We start from the raw sequence: 17,752 nt of genomic DNA, 5'->3' as shown, positions 1-17,752 counted from the left end.
ATATTTATTAACAATAATATATTTAATTTGTAAAAAAAACTAAAAATACTACAATTAGTTAAAGGATATTAATGGAAAACGGAATAATATCAGAGCTAATTTATAAACGTGGGTCCTTGCTCACAAGGTTTAAGAAAGCCTGATTCAGTCATGGTTCAGTAAACGTATATCAAAGGTCATGCAGGTTATCGCATATAATGAAAATTAAACCTGGAATGACTATTATTTATGTGTTCCCCTCAGTACTATAGACTACGATTTAATGCACCTGCTAAATGATTGTGATCGGGCTACTTGCAGCCAGTATATGATGACATACTGTGCTAGCTCGGCCCGGGGGCGTGCTTTATGGTGATCGCTGCAGAAGTTCCTCTAGCAGGTCTGCAGTGTGCTGATGAGCTGAGTGCACCCCTGTGGTAAGTGTTTCATATGTGTGTCCGGTTTAATTAAAAACTGCTGGATTTAGTTTTTTAAATGGAGATTTTAGTCTAATCCTGCTCCCATCAGTTGTTCCGGGCACGTGGATATCAGGTAGGTTATATAACTGATTTACAGTCCCAAGGGGATGTTTCGTTTACGTTGTAACGCTATAAAACTTTTATGTGGCTTTAGTAAATCCAGCCGGCCGCACTTTAATCCGAGATGAATGAATAATTCTTGCGGCACATTAACACCTACAAACATTTTCTCCTTGATGGCGTTCTTGTGCAGTACATGGGACCTCTGGGTACCTCGTTCTCACAAGTATAAGGAATGTATAGTGTTTGGTCTGATATGTTAAATGTTAGTGATTGTCACACACTGCTGGCATCATCTAATAGAGGATATTAACATCATGTGTAGGCAGTAACTAGGGCTGTGCGATAGGGGTGATGGCCAAGGGTGCAATGCTGAGGGTGGGGGGCTCAGTTTATGAATATTTTAGGCCCATTTGGTTAAAATGGAGGGCTAGGGGGCTGCATTTTTCTTTCTAAGTTACCACTCTGTGCAGGCTTTTGCATTAGTGTGGTAATATATGCCCCCTCCCCCCCATCCTATACATCCTATACTCGGCCGCTTAGAACTTCAGGACTTCCATTTAATCTTGCAAATTTAATAACAAATTGTGATCATTAAGAAACAATATGGTTTCAAATTAAATGGTTGCTCATAGGTCATTAATTTAAACTAGACACACAAAATACATATACTAGCTGGTTGCATTGCTGTTAAAACGGACATGGATGATTTGCATCTTTTGCTGTGTAATCATGATTTTGAACTGATTTAATTGCAGAAAGTGTATTTTATGGTGTTCAATAACTGGCCTGGTCACCTAATCCTTAAGCTAGGTACACACTGCAAAACATTTCTCCCAATGCAAAGTCCTCAATCATTTTATCAATGACTGAAAGTCCTGAAGAACATGCAGATTGATATGTGCACACTTACACGACTTACCTTCTGACCTGCGCTCTTCATCTGTCATAACCATCGGATAAAAAACCGTGGAGATGGAGATCTGCCTACATTGATGGCTGTGAGAGTGTGAGTGCATACACACTTCATAATTTGCCTGAGAGCATTTATAGAGATTTTTAAACCTGATCGTGGGAGCAAAATCGGACCTAATGGTCGTTTAACTTGTGATTAGTATGATAATCGGGTGAAAAAACTGTGGTGTGTACTTGACTTTAGAGTAACTGGGTTCTCTGGATGTTTGGTTAATGTCATGGGATGCTGCTGGTTCAATATTAACTTATAATGGATTCCTAAACTGTACTGTCTTGTTGCTGGCAGACCAAATGAAATGATTTTTCCATTAATGAATATGTAGAAAATATTTCCCATTTAATGGATGTTTACCAAAATACCTGTGTAAATTCAAGGTGTAAGGGGAGTGCATGCTACTAGGAGAGTGAAATGGGATATTATATGTGTACATTTTTACCTGTGGAGTCAGATGTTCATCTCATAAGGTGTAACACAAACCCAAACCACTTATTAGACTCATTTGAAGAGGAAATAACCTTTTATCTAATTTTTCAGGCTTTAGTTGTGATGACTCAATTTTTTAAAATTAGATTTGCAGTTCCTGACAAGAGGTTGTTGCATAGTTCCTTTGAACTTCATTATTCATTTCCCATTAACTGCCCCACGAGCATAGTGGCCATTCTTCTCTTGTGTACACAACAGGTGCTCTTAAGAATTTCTGGATGTGAGATTAATTGGAAAGTCAGTTGGATTCAGCCCCCCGGTTCTACACTAGAGATTTTTATATTCATTATTTTGTCATTTTGACAACATGCACATTGCATTCAAAACCTTTAAAAACATACAACAAATATATCTCCTGTTTAAGCAAATGTGTGCAATCTGATTAAATGTCAGCAAGCTGCTACTCACTCATACTGTTGTAAAATGCTGTGGTTATCAACCTATGGCATGTTACTGAAACTGTGTGTGTGTATATATATATATATATATATATCTATATTCTATATCTCTCATGCACATGTACAGCATTTTTTCCCACTTATTATGAGGTGTTTTTTTGCTACTACAATTTTAAACTTTGTGCCTCTTTGATGTCCTTAGTTTTTAATAAATTGGTAGCCAGCATTCTCATGAAAGTCTGAATTTAAGACCACCATATGGCTGCCTTCACTCTGAGTAGGTAATGAGTGCACGTTATCACAACCCTTGTCATGAAAGACTTGGAGAATAGATGCATTCCTGAAGGAAATCCTATTGGCTAAAACACGCCAATGTTATTTTCAGAAATGTGTAATCCATTAACCGTTGTTAACCAGGGCTGCCATCATGAGATTTAGGTGCCCCAACAACTTGCTAAGCGGAACCCCGATGTCTCCTTTCCAGTGACTATGATCTAGTCCAGTATTGACTAACCGGTGACCCTCCAGGTGTTGTGAAACTACAATTTCCAGCATGCTTTGCCAATATATAGCAGCTTATTACTGGTATGCTGGGACTTGTAGTTTCACAACACCTGGAGTGTCACAGGTTAGCCAACACTGACCTAGTCCTTGCTGATGGCTAGAGTTTACAGCAGACACCCAACTAGTGGCTAGTGTTTGTTGGGTCTCTCCCCAGTGTCTTTATCTGCTGGGCTTGCTTGTTACTCTTAGGGAAGAGCTACAAAGAGCTATAAACTTGTTGCTAGTGATTGTTTCCAGCTGTTCTCCCCTACAAGCAACAAGTGGCTAGACAGATAGTAGAGGAAGAGGGGCCGGGTGCTACCAAGACTTCTCAAACCCTTTACATGGGTCTGTACTGTACCCTCTTTATGGCGGTCCTGTTGACCATAATGCAAAGTGTAATGGTTGGAATGTTTTCTTCTTATACGAACATTGTATCCTTTACAGAACAACACCACTTGGATTGTCCTTCAAAGTAACTAGTGTTGTAACCTTCCCATGTTCTCATTCCATTCTGTAACTGATTGTTATCTGTAATTTAAATTTGATTATAATGTTCCACTTTAGTGCCTGGAATCTGGAAGGACCACATACCATGTACTTACTGGCTGCTAATTGTCCCAATTATTATTGCATTGCTACTTGTGTCCCCGCCAACTTTTAATAATTAACTATATAGAACATACACCAAGACTTAATTTCTGTACTGTCTCATACTACAACTCAACCACAGCCATCCATTGTCTAATCCAAGTGCATCCCATTGTTGTTGAATAAATGAAAATGATACAGCCATATTAAGCAACTGAATACATGATTGCAGTGGTGCAAGTGCCGCCTCTTCACCCCTAGGCCAGTGCTGTTGGGGCCTTTCCACAAGAGTTGAAAGTTGCTTTCACTATAAATTGACACCATAAGACTGGAGAAGCAATACAGTCTCTGTATAGGTTGGGTACGGCACACGCTTCTTTTCTGCAAAAGGCTGTAATGTGGCCATAACATAGGCTATATCTGCTGTCCGCACTTGGCTGATGTTGCAAAAGCTAGTGAAGTGGCAACATATTGTTTCCTCTTTTTCTATTTGTTCTTTTAACAGATGTGACATAGTATCTGTCATGCTTTCCTTGTGCTTATGTGATGACTCTTGGTTGCTCAATAATCTGCATATAATACCATTAATATTTAGTAATCTAGTTTGTCATGATTCTTACAGCAGTAATCCCACATAGGATTATTGATTTCTTTTAAATAGCAAGTGAAGTACACTTTTTTTTTTTTTTTTTTAAGCATGCATCCTATAATCCTTTTTCTTCGCTGTTCTACAAATCATTATCTCCTTTTCACAACCTCTCTGGAGCTTGCAAAATATGGCTGCCAATTAGTCTCACAGCTCTGAGCATGTCATGTGTGAAGGTTGAGGGGGAGGATTTTACAGTACACAGAGCAGATAGAGCTCAGAGGGGTGTTCTAAAAGCTCTCTGCTTGCTACATCATGTGCCATGTAACTGTGGTTGCCATGACACTATACATATTTATATATACGTAATATCAGTCTGAAGAAACACATTGAGGAAATGGTAATTACCAGAATTGTTCTTAAATACTGAAATGGTGATTTATGTTAAAAAGCATACCCCTTTGTTCTTGGTATTCCTGCTTTACTTTGCTGTCAGAGGGGAAAACTTAAAAAATTAAATAAATAGAGAAGTGTATAAAAACTCTTCCACAAGTAATTGCAACAATATATTGCCCATTGCAACCAGTCAGATGTTTAATTTCAGTTAGTCTATACACACACACACACACACACACACTGCCAGCTGCTGGGTTGTTAGTAGTTTTGTTATTTTCTATAGAGAAAATATTTTGTACATCAGTTTCCATTGTTGAAGGTATACTAGTGTTTTTTTAGGTTTGTAGTTTTACTTTGTGAGTGACAAGTATTTTCATTGATTGTGCTTGCTGTAGTGTCTCAACCGGATAAGTGGTTGGCAGAAAGAAAAACTTTTTTTTTTTTATTCTTGAACGGAAGCTACATCCTTTAACCCTTAACACGATGACTGAATTTCTGTTCTGCTTCAGCTGCTGCATCGGAGAGCAGCCCCAGCCGGTAAGTTCATAGTTTTTCCTTTTCCTTGTATTGTGGTTGAAATGTGTTCTGACTAGTGTACAGTTTCAGCTGTGATAAAATGGGTCTGTATGGAACTAGAAATAGACAGGTTTGGCATAGCACACCTGGTCTGATGCACTTTACCGTACACTCAATGCTGTCGTGTGCGTTGCAACTATTCAGGATTTGAATATTCAGCTGTATTACTTTGATTGGCTGATTCTTCATAACAGGACATGAAGATAAATATTCTATTGCCCAAAATGTAGGCGGGTGGGTGGTATGGTAATTCTTGCCTATCAGTAAATCCAAACAACCTTTTTTTTTCTTGCACAATACAACTCCTGTTTGAAATATATTTTTAGGTTTGCAATTCACATTCTAGTCTGAAGTGTTGTGGTCAGTATGTAAAGCACTACTAGTAGAATTATCTGAGGCGAGGAAGAAAAGTGGCCTAATTTACTTTAAATACATTTTACATTAATAAAATCAACATTATGCCATTGTTTTAGCTGAGATTTCCAGGAAGTATAGCTCACAAATGTATGACGTTGAGTGCACTGCTTTAATGTAATGTTCATATTTTCAAGAGACGGAGACGTATTGACAGAAGTATGATTGGAGAACCGATGAATTTCATCCATACTGCTCATGTAGGATCTGGGGAAGCCAATTCAGGTTTTTCAATGGTAAGCAAAATATTACAATAGATAGCATTGTTGTGCCCTTTTATGTGTTTATTAATTCACATCTGCTTTAAGAAAATTGGTGCTTAACCCATCAACCCCAATATAGCCAATGTACTTGGTTCCTGCTGCACTGACCACTTGCAGTAGGGAGAGCTTCAAACTCAAGTATGTACCTTAAACTGATTGTATTTACTGCACCTATATTAAATGGCCCAGTGGTAATCTCCGAAAAATCCTCTCCATTCATTGGTAAAATCTTATTCAGAACATCCCGTGCTGTTAACTAATTCATTATGCCTACAAGCAGTAAAGCAATCTGTCTTTTCTTTACAATGAGGGGAAACAAACAAATTTAACAAATTACTTCATTATTTAAATCCATATTGATATAGCAAACATTATACTTACCATATTATTGAAGGCACTCTAACTTTCTTTGCTTTAAAGGACCAGTAAACTGACATACTGAGAATGTGTTGTTGTTTTTTTTTTTAAATAAAAAATAAATGTTCTCCCGTTGGCCACAAACCACCTCCCTCCAGCTATTTAGAGATGTAGCAGCCACAATGCAGGTACCCAAGATCATTCCTTGGTTATGAAAGTAAGACATTCTAAAAGGAGTGAAATTCCAAATCCTGATCTCTACTTGAGCTCAGATGTGACAGGCTTTTTGAAGAGAAAACTTGCACTGCTGGGAGAATTGGGGCAAGGGGAATTGTTGCAAAGAGATTGCTGAAAGGTAAAATATATAGGTTTACTGAACTGTTGCTGTGGTGAAATTCTCCTGTGCCGAAAATGGCTCCTCTTCAGCTCTGTAATTGTTTCCAGTGGAATTGGTGAACTATGGAAGAGCTTGCCATATTCTACCAGTGCCATATTTCTAAGGAGGGAGTGGTGGCCACAAAACAAAATAACTTTGACCGTGGGCTCATTAATTATTTAAACCACCCATACTTCATCAATTAGTAACATGAATCCCACAAGCAAGCAAGGCTTGTCCACTCTGCTTCCCTGACACACTGAAGACTTCTCTGTCCTGACATATGACTTCGTACTGAAGGGGTACAAGAGGTGCCCTGGAGGGTGGTAGTGCACAGGGAGTAGCAAGGTTATTGAAGGTGAATCCTTGAATTCCACCTAGTTGTAGAAAGGGGACTTGCTGTGATATATAGAAAATATTATATGTGCTGGAAACATTTCTTAGAGATTCTGGTCCATGATGGCATCACACAGTTGTTGCAGTTTCGTCTACTCCACATTCGGGGGAGGGCTGGCAGACTTTAGCCTGGGGAACAAGCACACAGCACTGTGTTGCTTAATCCATATATATATTTTTATGCCCAGGGCCAGAGCTGGATTAAGACTCTGGGGGTCCTGGGCACTTTGGACAGGGTAACCCCCTATGATGTAGCATGGTTATCATTTTAGACAAATACACAGGCAATACTGTGTGCACTACTGTAAGGTGTACACAGTTCTGCCTTCACGAGCAGTACACCGTGAAGCGTCCCACCAGATTCAAGACAGTCGGCAGACTTTCCTGCTCTCTCCTACCTGTTGTCACTTGTGGCTGATGGTTACTTTAGCTCATTTGCGGATTGTCTGGATCCTGGAATATTGGAGGCCCTATTTGGGGGGAAAAAAAAATGGGCACATAAAATTTAGAAGACTCCAACCAGTACCAGTGTTAAATCAATAGCACCCACATTTTATAATTGGGCCTCCCTCCAGCCACAACATTAAAATACTAGTATTCACATTTGCTAAATAGATATTTCCCTCCAACCAACCCTGACATTAGATAGCAAACACATTTAATATATAAACCTATTTCCCTTCCTCCAAACAGCCCCAGTAATAATTTAAATCGCATCTATATTTAACAAATATTACCTTTCCCACAACAATCGCAGGCATTACATAATACATAATCACATTTAATAAACAGACCTCGCTTTCCACAAACAGCCCACAATCAATAAATAGCTCCCAAACCACCCCAGCATTAAATTAAATGTCCAATTACTCCATTATAAATTCATAGGCCCCACTATTAAATTAAATTGCCCCACCATCACCCCACAAATAAAACGGCACAATAATTATCCCCCCACCTGCACTTCGTGGTTAAATTAAGACCCCCTCGCGCACACTACATTCACTTAGTGGCCCGCGCACACGCGGAGAGACATACACACAGACTCTTTACTAGTTACCTAGCTTGATCCACCAGCACGCAGAGTGTAGTCTCTTCACACATGGCACGGCACCTGTCATGTGGTGCGGGTCCCATGTGACAGCAATAGAAAGCATATCGCACAATGGGAGGGAGGGGGGATGGATCGTTAGGATCCTGCAGCCACCAAGTACAGACTAGGGACCGGCCTGACGCGCTTTGTGAAATTGTGCATTATCCTGCTAGAAGTAGCTGCTGGAAAATGAGTAGACTGTGGTCAGCAACAATACTTGGGCTATGACATTTAACAAATGCTCAATTGGTATTAAGGGGCCTAATGTGTGCTAAAAAGATATTCCTTTCACCACCAGCAGCCTGCCCCATGGATTCCTGTTTCTTCATGCCAAATTCTGACCTTACAATATGTATGCCCCAGCAGAAATCTAGATTTGTCACACCAGACTGTTTTTTCCAATCTTCAGCTGTGCAGTTTTGCTGAGCCTATGCACTCTTTAGTGTCAGTTTCCTGTTCTTTTCTGACAGGAGTGGAAACTATGTGTTTGCTGCTGTAGCCACCCACTTCAAGGTTCAAATATGTATGTATTATTGTAGTTTTATAACATTTCTTGTCTTAGGGTGGGTCTTTCCAGGATCATATGAAATCAAAAGGCGGCTATTCACCTGACATCTCCGAAGTGGCACTTTAGCAGCTGTAAGTAAATCAAATTTCTACATTTCTATACACACTTTAATATTCTTGTTTTTAACTATCTCAATACTCTATTCTCTTTAAAAGGGAATGCATACAATCCTGTGCAAGTGATTCAGTCATAATGAGCTATTCAAGAAAAAACATGCACATACTTTAAAGGCAAGTGTCTGTAGTAGACTAGGGTTTAAAGTTTCTCATAGGCACAGACTTGGACAACAAATTGGTGTGGGTTTGCGACCAAAATACCCGGCAAGTATTTTCCACATCCGATTAGGAATGATGAAATGTATGCATTCAGGCTGTTGCCTCAATCGGCCAGTATTTGAGAAGCAGTAATTGGACTCCATAAGATCTGAATATTTGTCTGGATGAGCCCAGTTAGGCTGTACGTTACAGATATTGTTAGTAAGATTATTGAACACAGGTTCATAGAGTTTAGCCTTCCACTGAATTTAGAGTAAAGAAAATAGTACACATTCTGGTGGGAAGCGTTCTGGAATCCTCCAAGCCCAGATTTGTCCATCAAACTGCCAGTTGGTACTTTTATATATCTACCCTTTGTCTTCTGTTGAACCAGTCCTCTACCCATATTTATACTTTTTCATTTATACGATATATATAATTTATGATCTATTTTCATTGCTGTGATATGTATAAGCAAATGTTTTCTAAATTTCATACTTGTGAAAGACCAAACCATGTATAATTTGTTTGGCTGTATGAACAAATGATTGATATTGATGAAGTATGACCGGCCCAAAAAAAAGTCAAAATAGGCTTCGATAGAGAAGCCTCTGTAGCTGAGGGGTTTAAAGACTCGCTATCTATATATTCTACAATTTATTTTTCCTAGCTTGTTATTTAGAGGCACAATATTATCAGTCTTCTCTACTTGCTGTTTTATGTACTTTAGGATTAGACCTTCTGTCTTTAACAACCTGTTTTTCAGCTTCAAGCTTTCTCTCCTGATTTTTATCTATGAACCTTGCTACATTGTTGTTTTTTTGTTTTTTTTTACATAAACAATGCAGTCCTCTAGGTTCAACAATTTAAACCATGCGTTTTCCATATTTAACACACTAATTGCCTTTTTATTACTAGAAATGGTGTTACCATACGGCATGTACGTTCGACTGTATGTTGAAGGGGGGGAAAAAAAAAGTGAAATGGTCTGTTTTATAAGACCAGTTTCCTAGTGCATAAACTTTGTTCTTCTATAGGTGTGTTGTGTTTTTTTGGTTTTTTTTTTTTTTCATTTGGTGCTTGTAGCTTTCTCACAACATTTGTAGTCATGGAAAGTAAAGTACAATGTTACCATGTTTTGATCTCTATTCCCTAAATACCCCCTCACTGGTACATTGGATATAATGACTTTCATTCTTGGCTGGTTCTTCTACCACTTGTGAAATATAGTTGTCTTTTTAAATGGATAAAAATTGTCACAGAAAACCACATTTTGTTTTTCTTTTTCACTTTGTACAGACATTTAAATGCCACAGTCATTTATTCTATGTGGCTTACAACAGGCTGTGAAGGTCTTGGACAGGTTTACCTTCCTAAACATTGTGTATCCTTCTCTAGTCACTGGCCAGATACTGTTATACGGCCAAGTCTGCTATATGCAACTACATCATTCTCTTGCAACATATAATATTCTGTAGTCTCTTTATAACAGAACTGATACATTTACTGCAACTTCTCTTATTTCCCACCTCCTTTGTCTATTTGAAACAATGGTCCCTGCTTCAGTAATTGAAGTGTACATTTAGAAGTGCTGGTATGGAGCTTCCACTTTGAAATGAACGGCGGGTGGCTGCATAGGGCCCCTCAACCCCAACGGTTTAGGGATTTTGATAGTGAAATTTACTTTTAGATGCATTTTAACACTATATAGTACAATATAAAATCTATTAAATTATCTAAGGCCATCTACCCTGTGTCCTTCTCCTCCTGTGTCCAATTACCTTTCCTCTGTGTCCCTTCACCTCTCCCTCGTGTCTCCTTTGTTTACTTTTTCTGTCATACCTCCATAATATAATAAAACTTTCCACAATCTCTCCCTTATATCTTCCATGTTACCATTTATCTTTCCTGGTCTGTTTCCTTTCTTTGTTACTATGTGCCCCTATCTTCATTGCAGGTATCCCCCTCTTTCCCTGTTCTCTCCCCTGTGCCTCACATCCCGATTCTCTCGCTCCTCCCTTACTCCTTGCTACACTCTCTTTATCCCTGTTCCAGCTCCTACCATTGCCTCTCACTAGTGAACACACACTGTGCCGCCTCATCACATGGTTTTCACTTTATCACGCTGCCTCCTCCGTTCTCTACTTGACTTTCTATGACCTTTTTGTTTTCTGTCTTGTCTTCCTCTTCTCTTCTGTGTCCCGTCTCCTCTCTGCACTGCTCCTCACTTGCAGTGTCGGGACTTGATGACACAAGCCTAGACTATGTAGTTTATAAACTGCTTCTATTCAGCACAGAGACCAGAAAATGGACTTTCCAAAGGATGAAATGAAAGCAGAATTTCAAATTCCAAGTAGTTACTAGCGGTAATGTCTAAGGTATATGCTACTATTTTAAGGATCATGTCCAATGGCATTCAAATAGTCAAATAAGTCTCTATGTAAGGCTTTGTCAACAGCCACACTCTGTTGAGTGTGTGAATACTCTATACACGGGTCTGATTAAATAAAGCAGTTGTACCTTTTTTTTTTTTTTTAAATCCATTATTTCCACAACCATTAGAAGAACCCTGAATAAGCCATTTTGGTCCAATGCTGAATCTCCTAGTTACAAGCATTTGTTTGCAGTACTTTTTGTAAAAGACAAATGTTTATTGCAGACAACCTGGCCCATGTCCTCTGACATTTGTGCTTATTAATGGTTTAAGATCAGTAGAGGCTAGCCTTGTATATGATTACATAAAATGACTTTCCAAATTGGAGAGCAACATCGGCTGCAAAGAGCGCACAGTCTCCCACCTTTACCAGATGGTACTTGTTATTGCTAGCTGTCATGTTACCCCATTCATTAATAAGTTCACATTTTCACAAATTAAGTGTGACTACTTCTGAAAGACAGCCTGCATATAAAATGTTTTTTTTATGGATAACTAGCACTTCTAGTTGATCTAAGTATTCATAGGCCACAACTTGCAACATAAATGTGCATAAATAAGTCAAGCACAGGCCGACCTTCAGCCAAAAGTTGTGTGGTTTGATTATGGTTCTGTTTATCCTTCTACGTCTCTGGTTGAGCAGCCTCTTCCTGCAGGCAGAAGATAACTGTGTACACAGGCAGGTGCTCGGCCTTATTTTAAAATTGCACGATATTGCTAATACCACCCTGTGTGGCCGGCTTTATTTACATACTGCGCACGCTCGTTATCAACAGAATGCTTAAACTTCTTTGGCATTTATATAAAGCAGTAGCTGTCTTCAGGTTAGTGTGGCTCATCAAATTATTAGCAAACACCATTGTACAGAAATATTCCATAGTCATTATCTTCATCCTCCACAGTATTTTCGATGTAATTTGTATCTGTAAATTCACACCACCAATAATACTTTTTAATCTATCTATTCATACTGAGTATATTTATATCTGATTTATTTCAGGGCTGACATAACATGAATGTATTGCACAAATGTTCTCCATCAAAGAATAATCTGATGTAAAAATGAAGACCGTGCTTTGGTATGAAATGAGAACTATATGAATCTACCACAGACAGCTGGAAAATGTGCTACTGAGAATGAGTCATGTCCCATCCAGTTCAGCTCTTTTTTTGCTTTTTAATAGTTATGGTACAACTGACTGCAAATGCATGGCACGAATGTCGATTTCTATGTTGTGGAGAATGTTTAATGTGCACTATTCTTTCCTACTGCCTCATTCTATGTAAGGTCACAGTTTATGCTTTGAAAGATCAATGTGCTAATATGTCACAATGTAACTTATATGTGAACTCAAACAGCTTTTTGTGGTTTTTTTTTTTTTTTAAATTTTCACAGATTAAAACTATAGTTTTGGAATACTGAAGTTACTTTTTTTTGTTTGCGTGTAATTTTAATACTGAATGAAAACATTTGTCCACATTTAGCTGGGGGTCATTACACTTTTACAGGGCTCATCAGGTTTCAGAATGGGGGAAAAAACCTCAGTAATTTGGCTTGGATTCTATAAATTGGGGTCTATCTCATACACAATATAATAGTCTCTAGTGTATTTGTTTCATCTTGGATTAAGAGGTTTGCTTTGAATGCAATGTATATATTCTTGACTAATAAAGATTATTTTACTATTCCTGTCTATTGTGTTGTATTGCCAAAAATCATGTTTGCACTTTAACAAATATAGAATGTTTGTCTGTTAGTAGTGTACTCGCACAAATACAGGCAACATAAATATATTGATTTTGAAACTGAAGAAATGAGCTTTAACATCTCTAACCATTTTGGTCCATAAAGTTTTTCAATTTCAGCCCATGTAACCGATCACGTATGCTACCTTAATGAGCCATGTGAGTTTTTGCATTCCCCTGCTTTCCTTTTAATGGAAAGAAGGAACAAATGAAAGCCTTGTGTTAAGTAGCCATAATCTATGAAAATGTATTTTGGTCATTGTGTGCCTGGTTCAGCGTTGGGAGTAAATCCAACTCCCAGGTGTTCACCTTGGAAAAATTACATTGCTCTGCAGGGATGAGAGTGGGACTTAAAATGTGCAAACATATTTAGCATTGGGGGGAGGGGGGCATCATAGCTGAATTCTAAATTGCAGTTTTTTGTTTGTCCGAAAAAGGCTGTGTTTGTGCTACATGCCAAAGTAGGTATTCTTTCCCCTGCATAGTTTTTATATTGGTATTGCAGGTAAACCACAATAAAAAGTTGGTGCCAAGATTAATTCTAACTTAGTTTTAGGGGAATTAAAGGAACAAACAGTAGCATACCTAGACTTCCTGATCCCAGATGAAGTTTAATAATTGGATGACAGTGGTAATCAATAGTTTCTGTACACTAATTGGTTGCAATGCGATTAGTACGGAATCAAATAATTGTTTGGGCAAATAACAACATGCAAGGTGAATCCATTTATTTTAGTTAATATAAAATATAATGTGATGAAAAAGCTAATGTTTCCAACATATTAATTAAATTGAGTTTGGTCTCATTCTGTTCGCAATGGCATGAGAACGTTTCCAGTGTTTATGTAACATTCACATCTTGTGAATGTTAATTATAAATATCATTTTCATATACTAAAATAGCCAGTTCACAGGGACCATAAAAAAAAAGTTTATACCGGCGAGAGTGAGGATAGGACACCTGGGAATCTCAAGGAACAATGACCAGAGGAATCCACCAATGCCATGTCAAGTTCATGGGAGATCAAGAACTTGCATAGGAGAATTTTTATTGCAAATGATGGGTACAAACACAACCTCCCCTATTCATAATCTCAGCTGGGATGGTCCTTATTTATAAAGCCGAGTGTGCACACACCTCACCCACTTCTACCTCAGCAAAATGATAAGGAGCAACATCTCATCAAAGATTAGCACAAGGTTCTCAAGCTTTTAGTTTGTATGCGTGTGAAGGGCTTCCCGGGTAAGAGTTTTTGGGTGTTTATTTTGGAAATGATGATGGGAAAGACAAGTCTTGTGTGCAGAAACATCTGCTGTTTAGTGAGATTAGTTTATTTACCTCCTGATTTTATTGTATACAGCAGCGATTTTTGATCTGGCCTGAATAGGTTGTGGCTTCTTGGCAAGGACTGTGACAGCTTTATTGCCTCTAGTGTAGTATTTCTGCTTCATAGTAGTGATAGATCTATTAATATGGAACATTACTATATTTAATTAGGGCTTTACACTTGCTCTTGTTTGGAAACATTTACTAGATTTCTCCAGTGCCTGTATTTGTGATAGTATGTCTGTCTGTCTGGTTTTGTTTTGTTTTTGTTAGTAAGAACTGTGTGGTGTTTGGTGGCCTTCCTAAAATGTAATTCTAGTTAATTTGAAAAATATGCCATAATTTTAAGTAAGGTAAATATAATAAAAATAGATTTCTGCAATCTGTTTTTAAGACCACACATAAAAACAATGATTTTATATTTGTACAATGATTGCCTTGGGCTATGAAATGATGGTACACCGATGATTGTGTGTATTTTTGTGGCTATTTGTCTTTTTGAATTAAGAAGAGGACAATCTATCTAAATGGGAATCAAGAACGATGTCCAATACATAAGTTTATAAGGCATCACAAAACTCCTCAGTGGCTGTCGGATACAATTACAACTGCACATAAAGCGAAGTGTAGAGAGAGCCATGCTCATGAGAGCCTGTAGTCTATCAGGAGAGGGCAATGCTTAGACAATAGGAGCTAGTGGGACCAGGGGCGGATCTAGATTATATTTGTAGGGGAATAGGAATTTAGGCCCCGCCCCTCTTAAACTTCTACGGGTGAGCTCCCTGCAGCTGCACACTCTATGCCGGTCAGTGTCACTGTGAGCACAGACAGGCAGAGTATACTGACAGGCCGCTCTGATTGTATTTAAAACACAAATACCCTTGGATCTGCTACTGAGTGGGACTTTAAGTGGCCATGGGCCTCAGAGTGAATAGAAACAGCTGGGTTAGGATTAGATATGCAGTCTCCTGAAGAGGTGGGGTTTGAGAGTCTTGCCAGGTGGGGAGAGGGGGGGGGATTTAAGTGTTGCAATGTTCTGAGGGAAAAAGGGAGTGTTTTGAAGAGGGTGACAAGACTGCAAGTGATTGGATGTGCGGAGAGACGCTAAAGGCAGGTCACCTTTAAGAAGGCTTGCAGAAGAGGCTTCTGGGTGTTCTAGGATTATTTTTAGCTTCATGTAGAGTCCTGTCTCTCACCAGGTATCTGTCATGATTCATGCTCCAAGTCCTGCGATTTAGACGCCTCTGCAGTATTTCTACCTGCCTGACTGCAAAGAGCCTTTGCTCTTTCGGATTTGTTTGTGGGTCTGTTTGCCTGCTGGTGCAGGGAACCAGGGTTCAGATCCCTACCTAGAGAGCTTTTAGCCAAGTGGTCGAGACCATTAAATAGGATCGCCATAAGGGTTGGACCAGGAGTGTGTTATTGGAAGGATATGGTCGATCTGAAAGTATCTGTTGCTCTGGCAACATCTTCAGCACCCCCTACTGGACTGCAACTTTTCTCGGGAACAGCATAATACCACTGGGTCTGTGTAAATAAAGACTATTTATCTGTAGTATGTGTTTTTGTGACTTTAAAGCACTGGGGAATTTAAGAAGTGTGGTGAGCACTTGGGGTGATGATTTAAAGTATATTTTTTAGAAGCTATTGTTTGCATTAAATGTTTATCTTTTGTAATAAATATATTATTTTAGCTATCTTCTCTCTGACTGTGTGACCATGAACCCTTAGATACCAGGGCTTCTCTCTGGGTTACTACCTTACTATCCTGGTATCATCACATATAATGGTTAGCAGTGGGAATTACACAGTCCTGAAGAACAGGTACAGTGCAGGGGGTTGTAGTGTGATACACCCAAGCTATACAAAGTTTACTATCCAGCTGCTAAAATGCCAGTTAGCAACAAGTTACTTCGAATGTTAGAGGTAAAAGGTGAGGAAAGATGCTGCCAATTTGATAAGGGGAGGCACACCCCACTAGCAGAGAGTGGAAGATGGAGCCGTGTCTCAAGAAGGAAAGTCCACAGTGAAGTGGTCCCTGAAAATGAAGGGGGTGTGGGTCCCAGAAGAAGTAGAATGGACCACAGCTCAATGATTCTGGAGGAGTTGATAGTGGAATGCCAGATTCGGGGTGTAGTGTACCTGCACTGCATTCACCGGTATTTTCTTCATCGTCTTTCAAGATTAGGCAAACCCATCCATGCCTTTAGTGTTTTTCGCAAATGGATGCTTACTCTGGGTACCCACATACCGCTTTCGGAACAAATGCAATGTCTGCAACAGAGTTTTGTAGAAGCAGAGGATGAGGTATGGCGAAAAGGGACCAAAGGTCACCAGTCAGCGGGGGGAAGGGGGGGAGAGAGAAGACACTTTGGAGTTAGCTGGTCACATAACCACCAATCACTAGAGAGTTACCGCTCTGATACACTCCCATTAGCTCCAGGACCATGGGAATAAGCAATGTGTTGTAAACTGTTTTTGGGGTCTGTAACTATATCTTGTGTGGTGACTAGGAACTGCGCTTCAGTCACGTGCCTTCGCTGTACTTCTAGGGAATTGCTCTTCCTGTTTTGCCATCTGTTGAATAAACCACAGTTTGGTTGCAACACTTTGCTTAGGTGATTCTTGAACAAACCAACCTGGACCTCACATATGTCCTTTGTCTAGAAAACAGAAAGGGAGCAGGAAAAAGAACAGACCACAGCTGTTACAAGTTAATTTAGCTGTACAGTCAGGGCTTAACTTTGTGCAACCCTATAGTGAAAAAGGACTTCAAAGACCCAATACAGGAGATTTCTGAAGGTACCTGGGATAACAAGGATACTATTACAGACCCAACATCTTCATTGTACATCTTGGAGCCTCAATCTGAACTGAAAACAGCTTTCACTTATTGAAGTGGGGGAGGGGGAAGAGGCTCAATGCCCTGATGCTCCAGAGATGAAGGAAGTGAAGTACCCAACAGACGGTATTTTTGTGCTGGAAAGTGTCACAGTCCTCTATTTTTGTTGATCTGTATCAGGACCCTTGGGCCTAGAGGAGACAGGCGTATAGGTGAAACTGGGGGACTCGATAAAACATCTGCTCATCTAAGGAATGCCAAAGTATTTTGTAGTCTGTCAGAATTCTGAGTAGCACTAGCAGGAAGAAGATGACCTAGGATCGGGTCTGTGATAGACTATGGAACTGGAATCTGCAGCTGTAAGAATCTGGATGTTTGTGGAGAGCTCAACCCCGGCACCTGTAACCAGGCACATGGAGCTGGAACCCACTACTGAGAACTCGGACACATGCAACCCATGGAAACTCAGAACAGACTAAAACTAGAAGCAAAACCAGGAGTGGAGAACTTAGGACTGCGAGCTGGCTACAGACCTGGAAATGAACACTTTGTGACTCAGTACTAAACCCAGCTACAAGACCGATGATACTTGCAGAACACCAGGATACTGCAGAA

General features: G+C 39.4%; 1 protein-coding gene across 4 annotated transcripts; it reads left to right on the top strand.

Moving 5' to 3' along the window:
• The first annotated feature begins 313 nt into the window (after nucleotides 1–313).
• LOC142151876 (CDC42 small effector protein 2-C) lies at nucleotides 314–12,908 on the top strand. 4 transcript variants are annotated; one of them, XM_075207945.1, is made up of 5 exons: nucleotides 314–416; nucleotides 4,951–5,028; nucleotides 5,619–5,717; nucleotides 8,529–8,605; nucleotides 12,223–12,908. In XM_075207945.1, exons 2-4 carry the CDS (start codon nucleotides 4,975–4,977, stop codon nucleotides 8,598–8,600), a joined length of 225 nt encoding a protein of 74 aa, XP_075064046.1. In that variant the 5' UTR covers nucleotides 314–416; nucleotides 4,951–4,974; the 3' UTR covers nucleotides 8,601–8,605; nucleotides 12,223–12,908. The 4 variants fall into 4 exon arrangements, with proteins under 4 accessions (XP_075064046.1, XP_075064044.1, XP_075064048.1 ...); XM_075207943.1 differs by having other exon boundaries at nucleotides 317–416; nucleotides 4,887–5,028; XM_075207947.1 differs by lacking the exon at nucleotides 314–416 and adding an exon at nucleotides 428–531.
• The last annotated feature ends 4,844 nt before the right edge of the window (nucleotides 12,909–17,752 follow it).

This window comes from Mixophyes fleayi, chromosome 4 (assembly GCF_038048845.1).
Source record: "Mixophyes fleayi isolate aMixFle1 chromosome 4, aMixFle1.hap1, whole genome shotgun sequence".
Taxonomy (NCBI): Eukaryota; Metazoa; Chordata; class Amphibia; order Anura; family Limnodynastidae; genus Mixophyes; species Mixophyes fleayi.
The sequence above is the reverse complement of the archived record's forward strand: the minus strand, read 5'-3'. Positions and strand labels throughout refer to the sequence as shown.

Bases quoted from the DNA above. Each gene is read 5' to 3' on its own strand.
- LOC142151876 (XM_075207945.1), top strand. From the start codon at position 4,975: ATGACTGAATTTCTGTTCTGCTTCAGCTGCTGCATCGGAGAGCAGCCC. The intron at 5,029-5,618 runs GTAAGTTCATAG...CATATTTTCAAG, and splicing joins TCGGAGAGCAGCCCCAGCCG to AGACGGAGACGTATTGACAG. The intron at 5,718-8,528 runs GTAAGCAAAATA...TTCTTGTCTTAG, and splicing joins CCAATTCAGGTTTTTCAATG to GGTGGGTCTTTCCAGGATCA.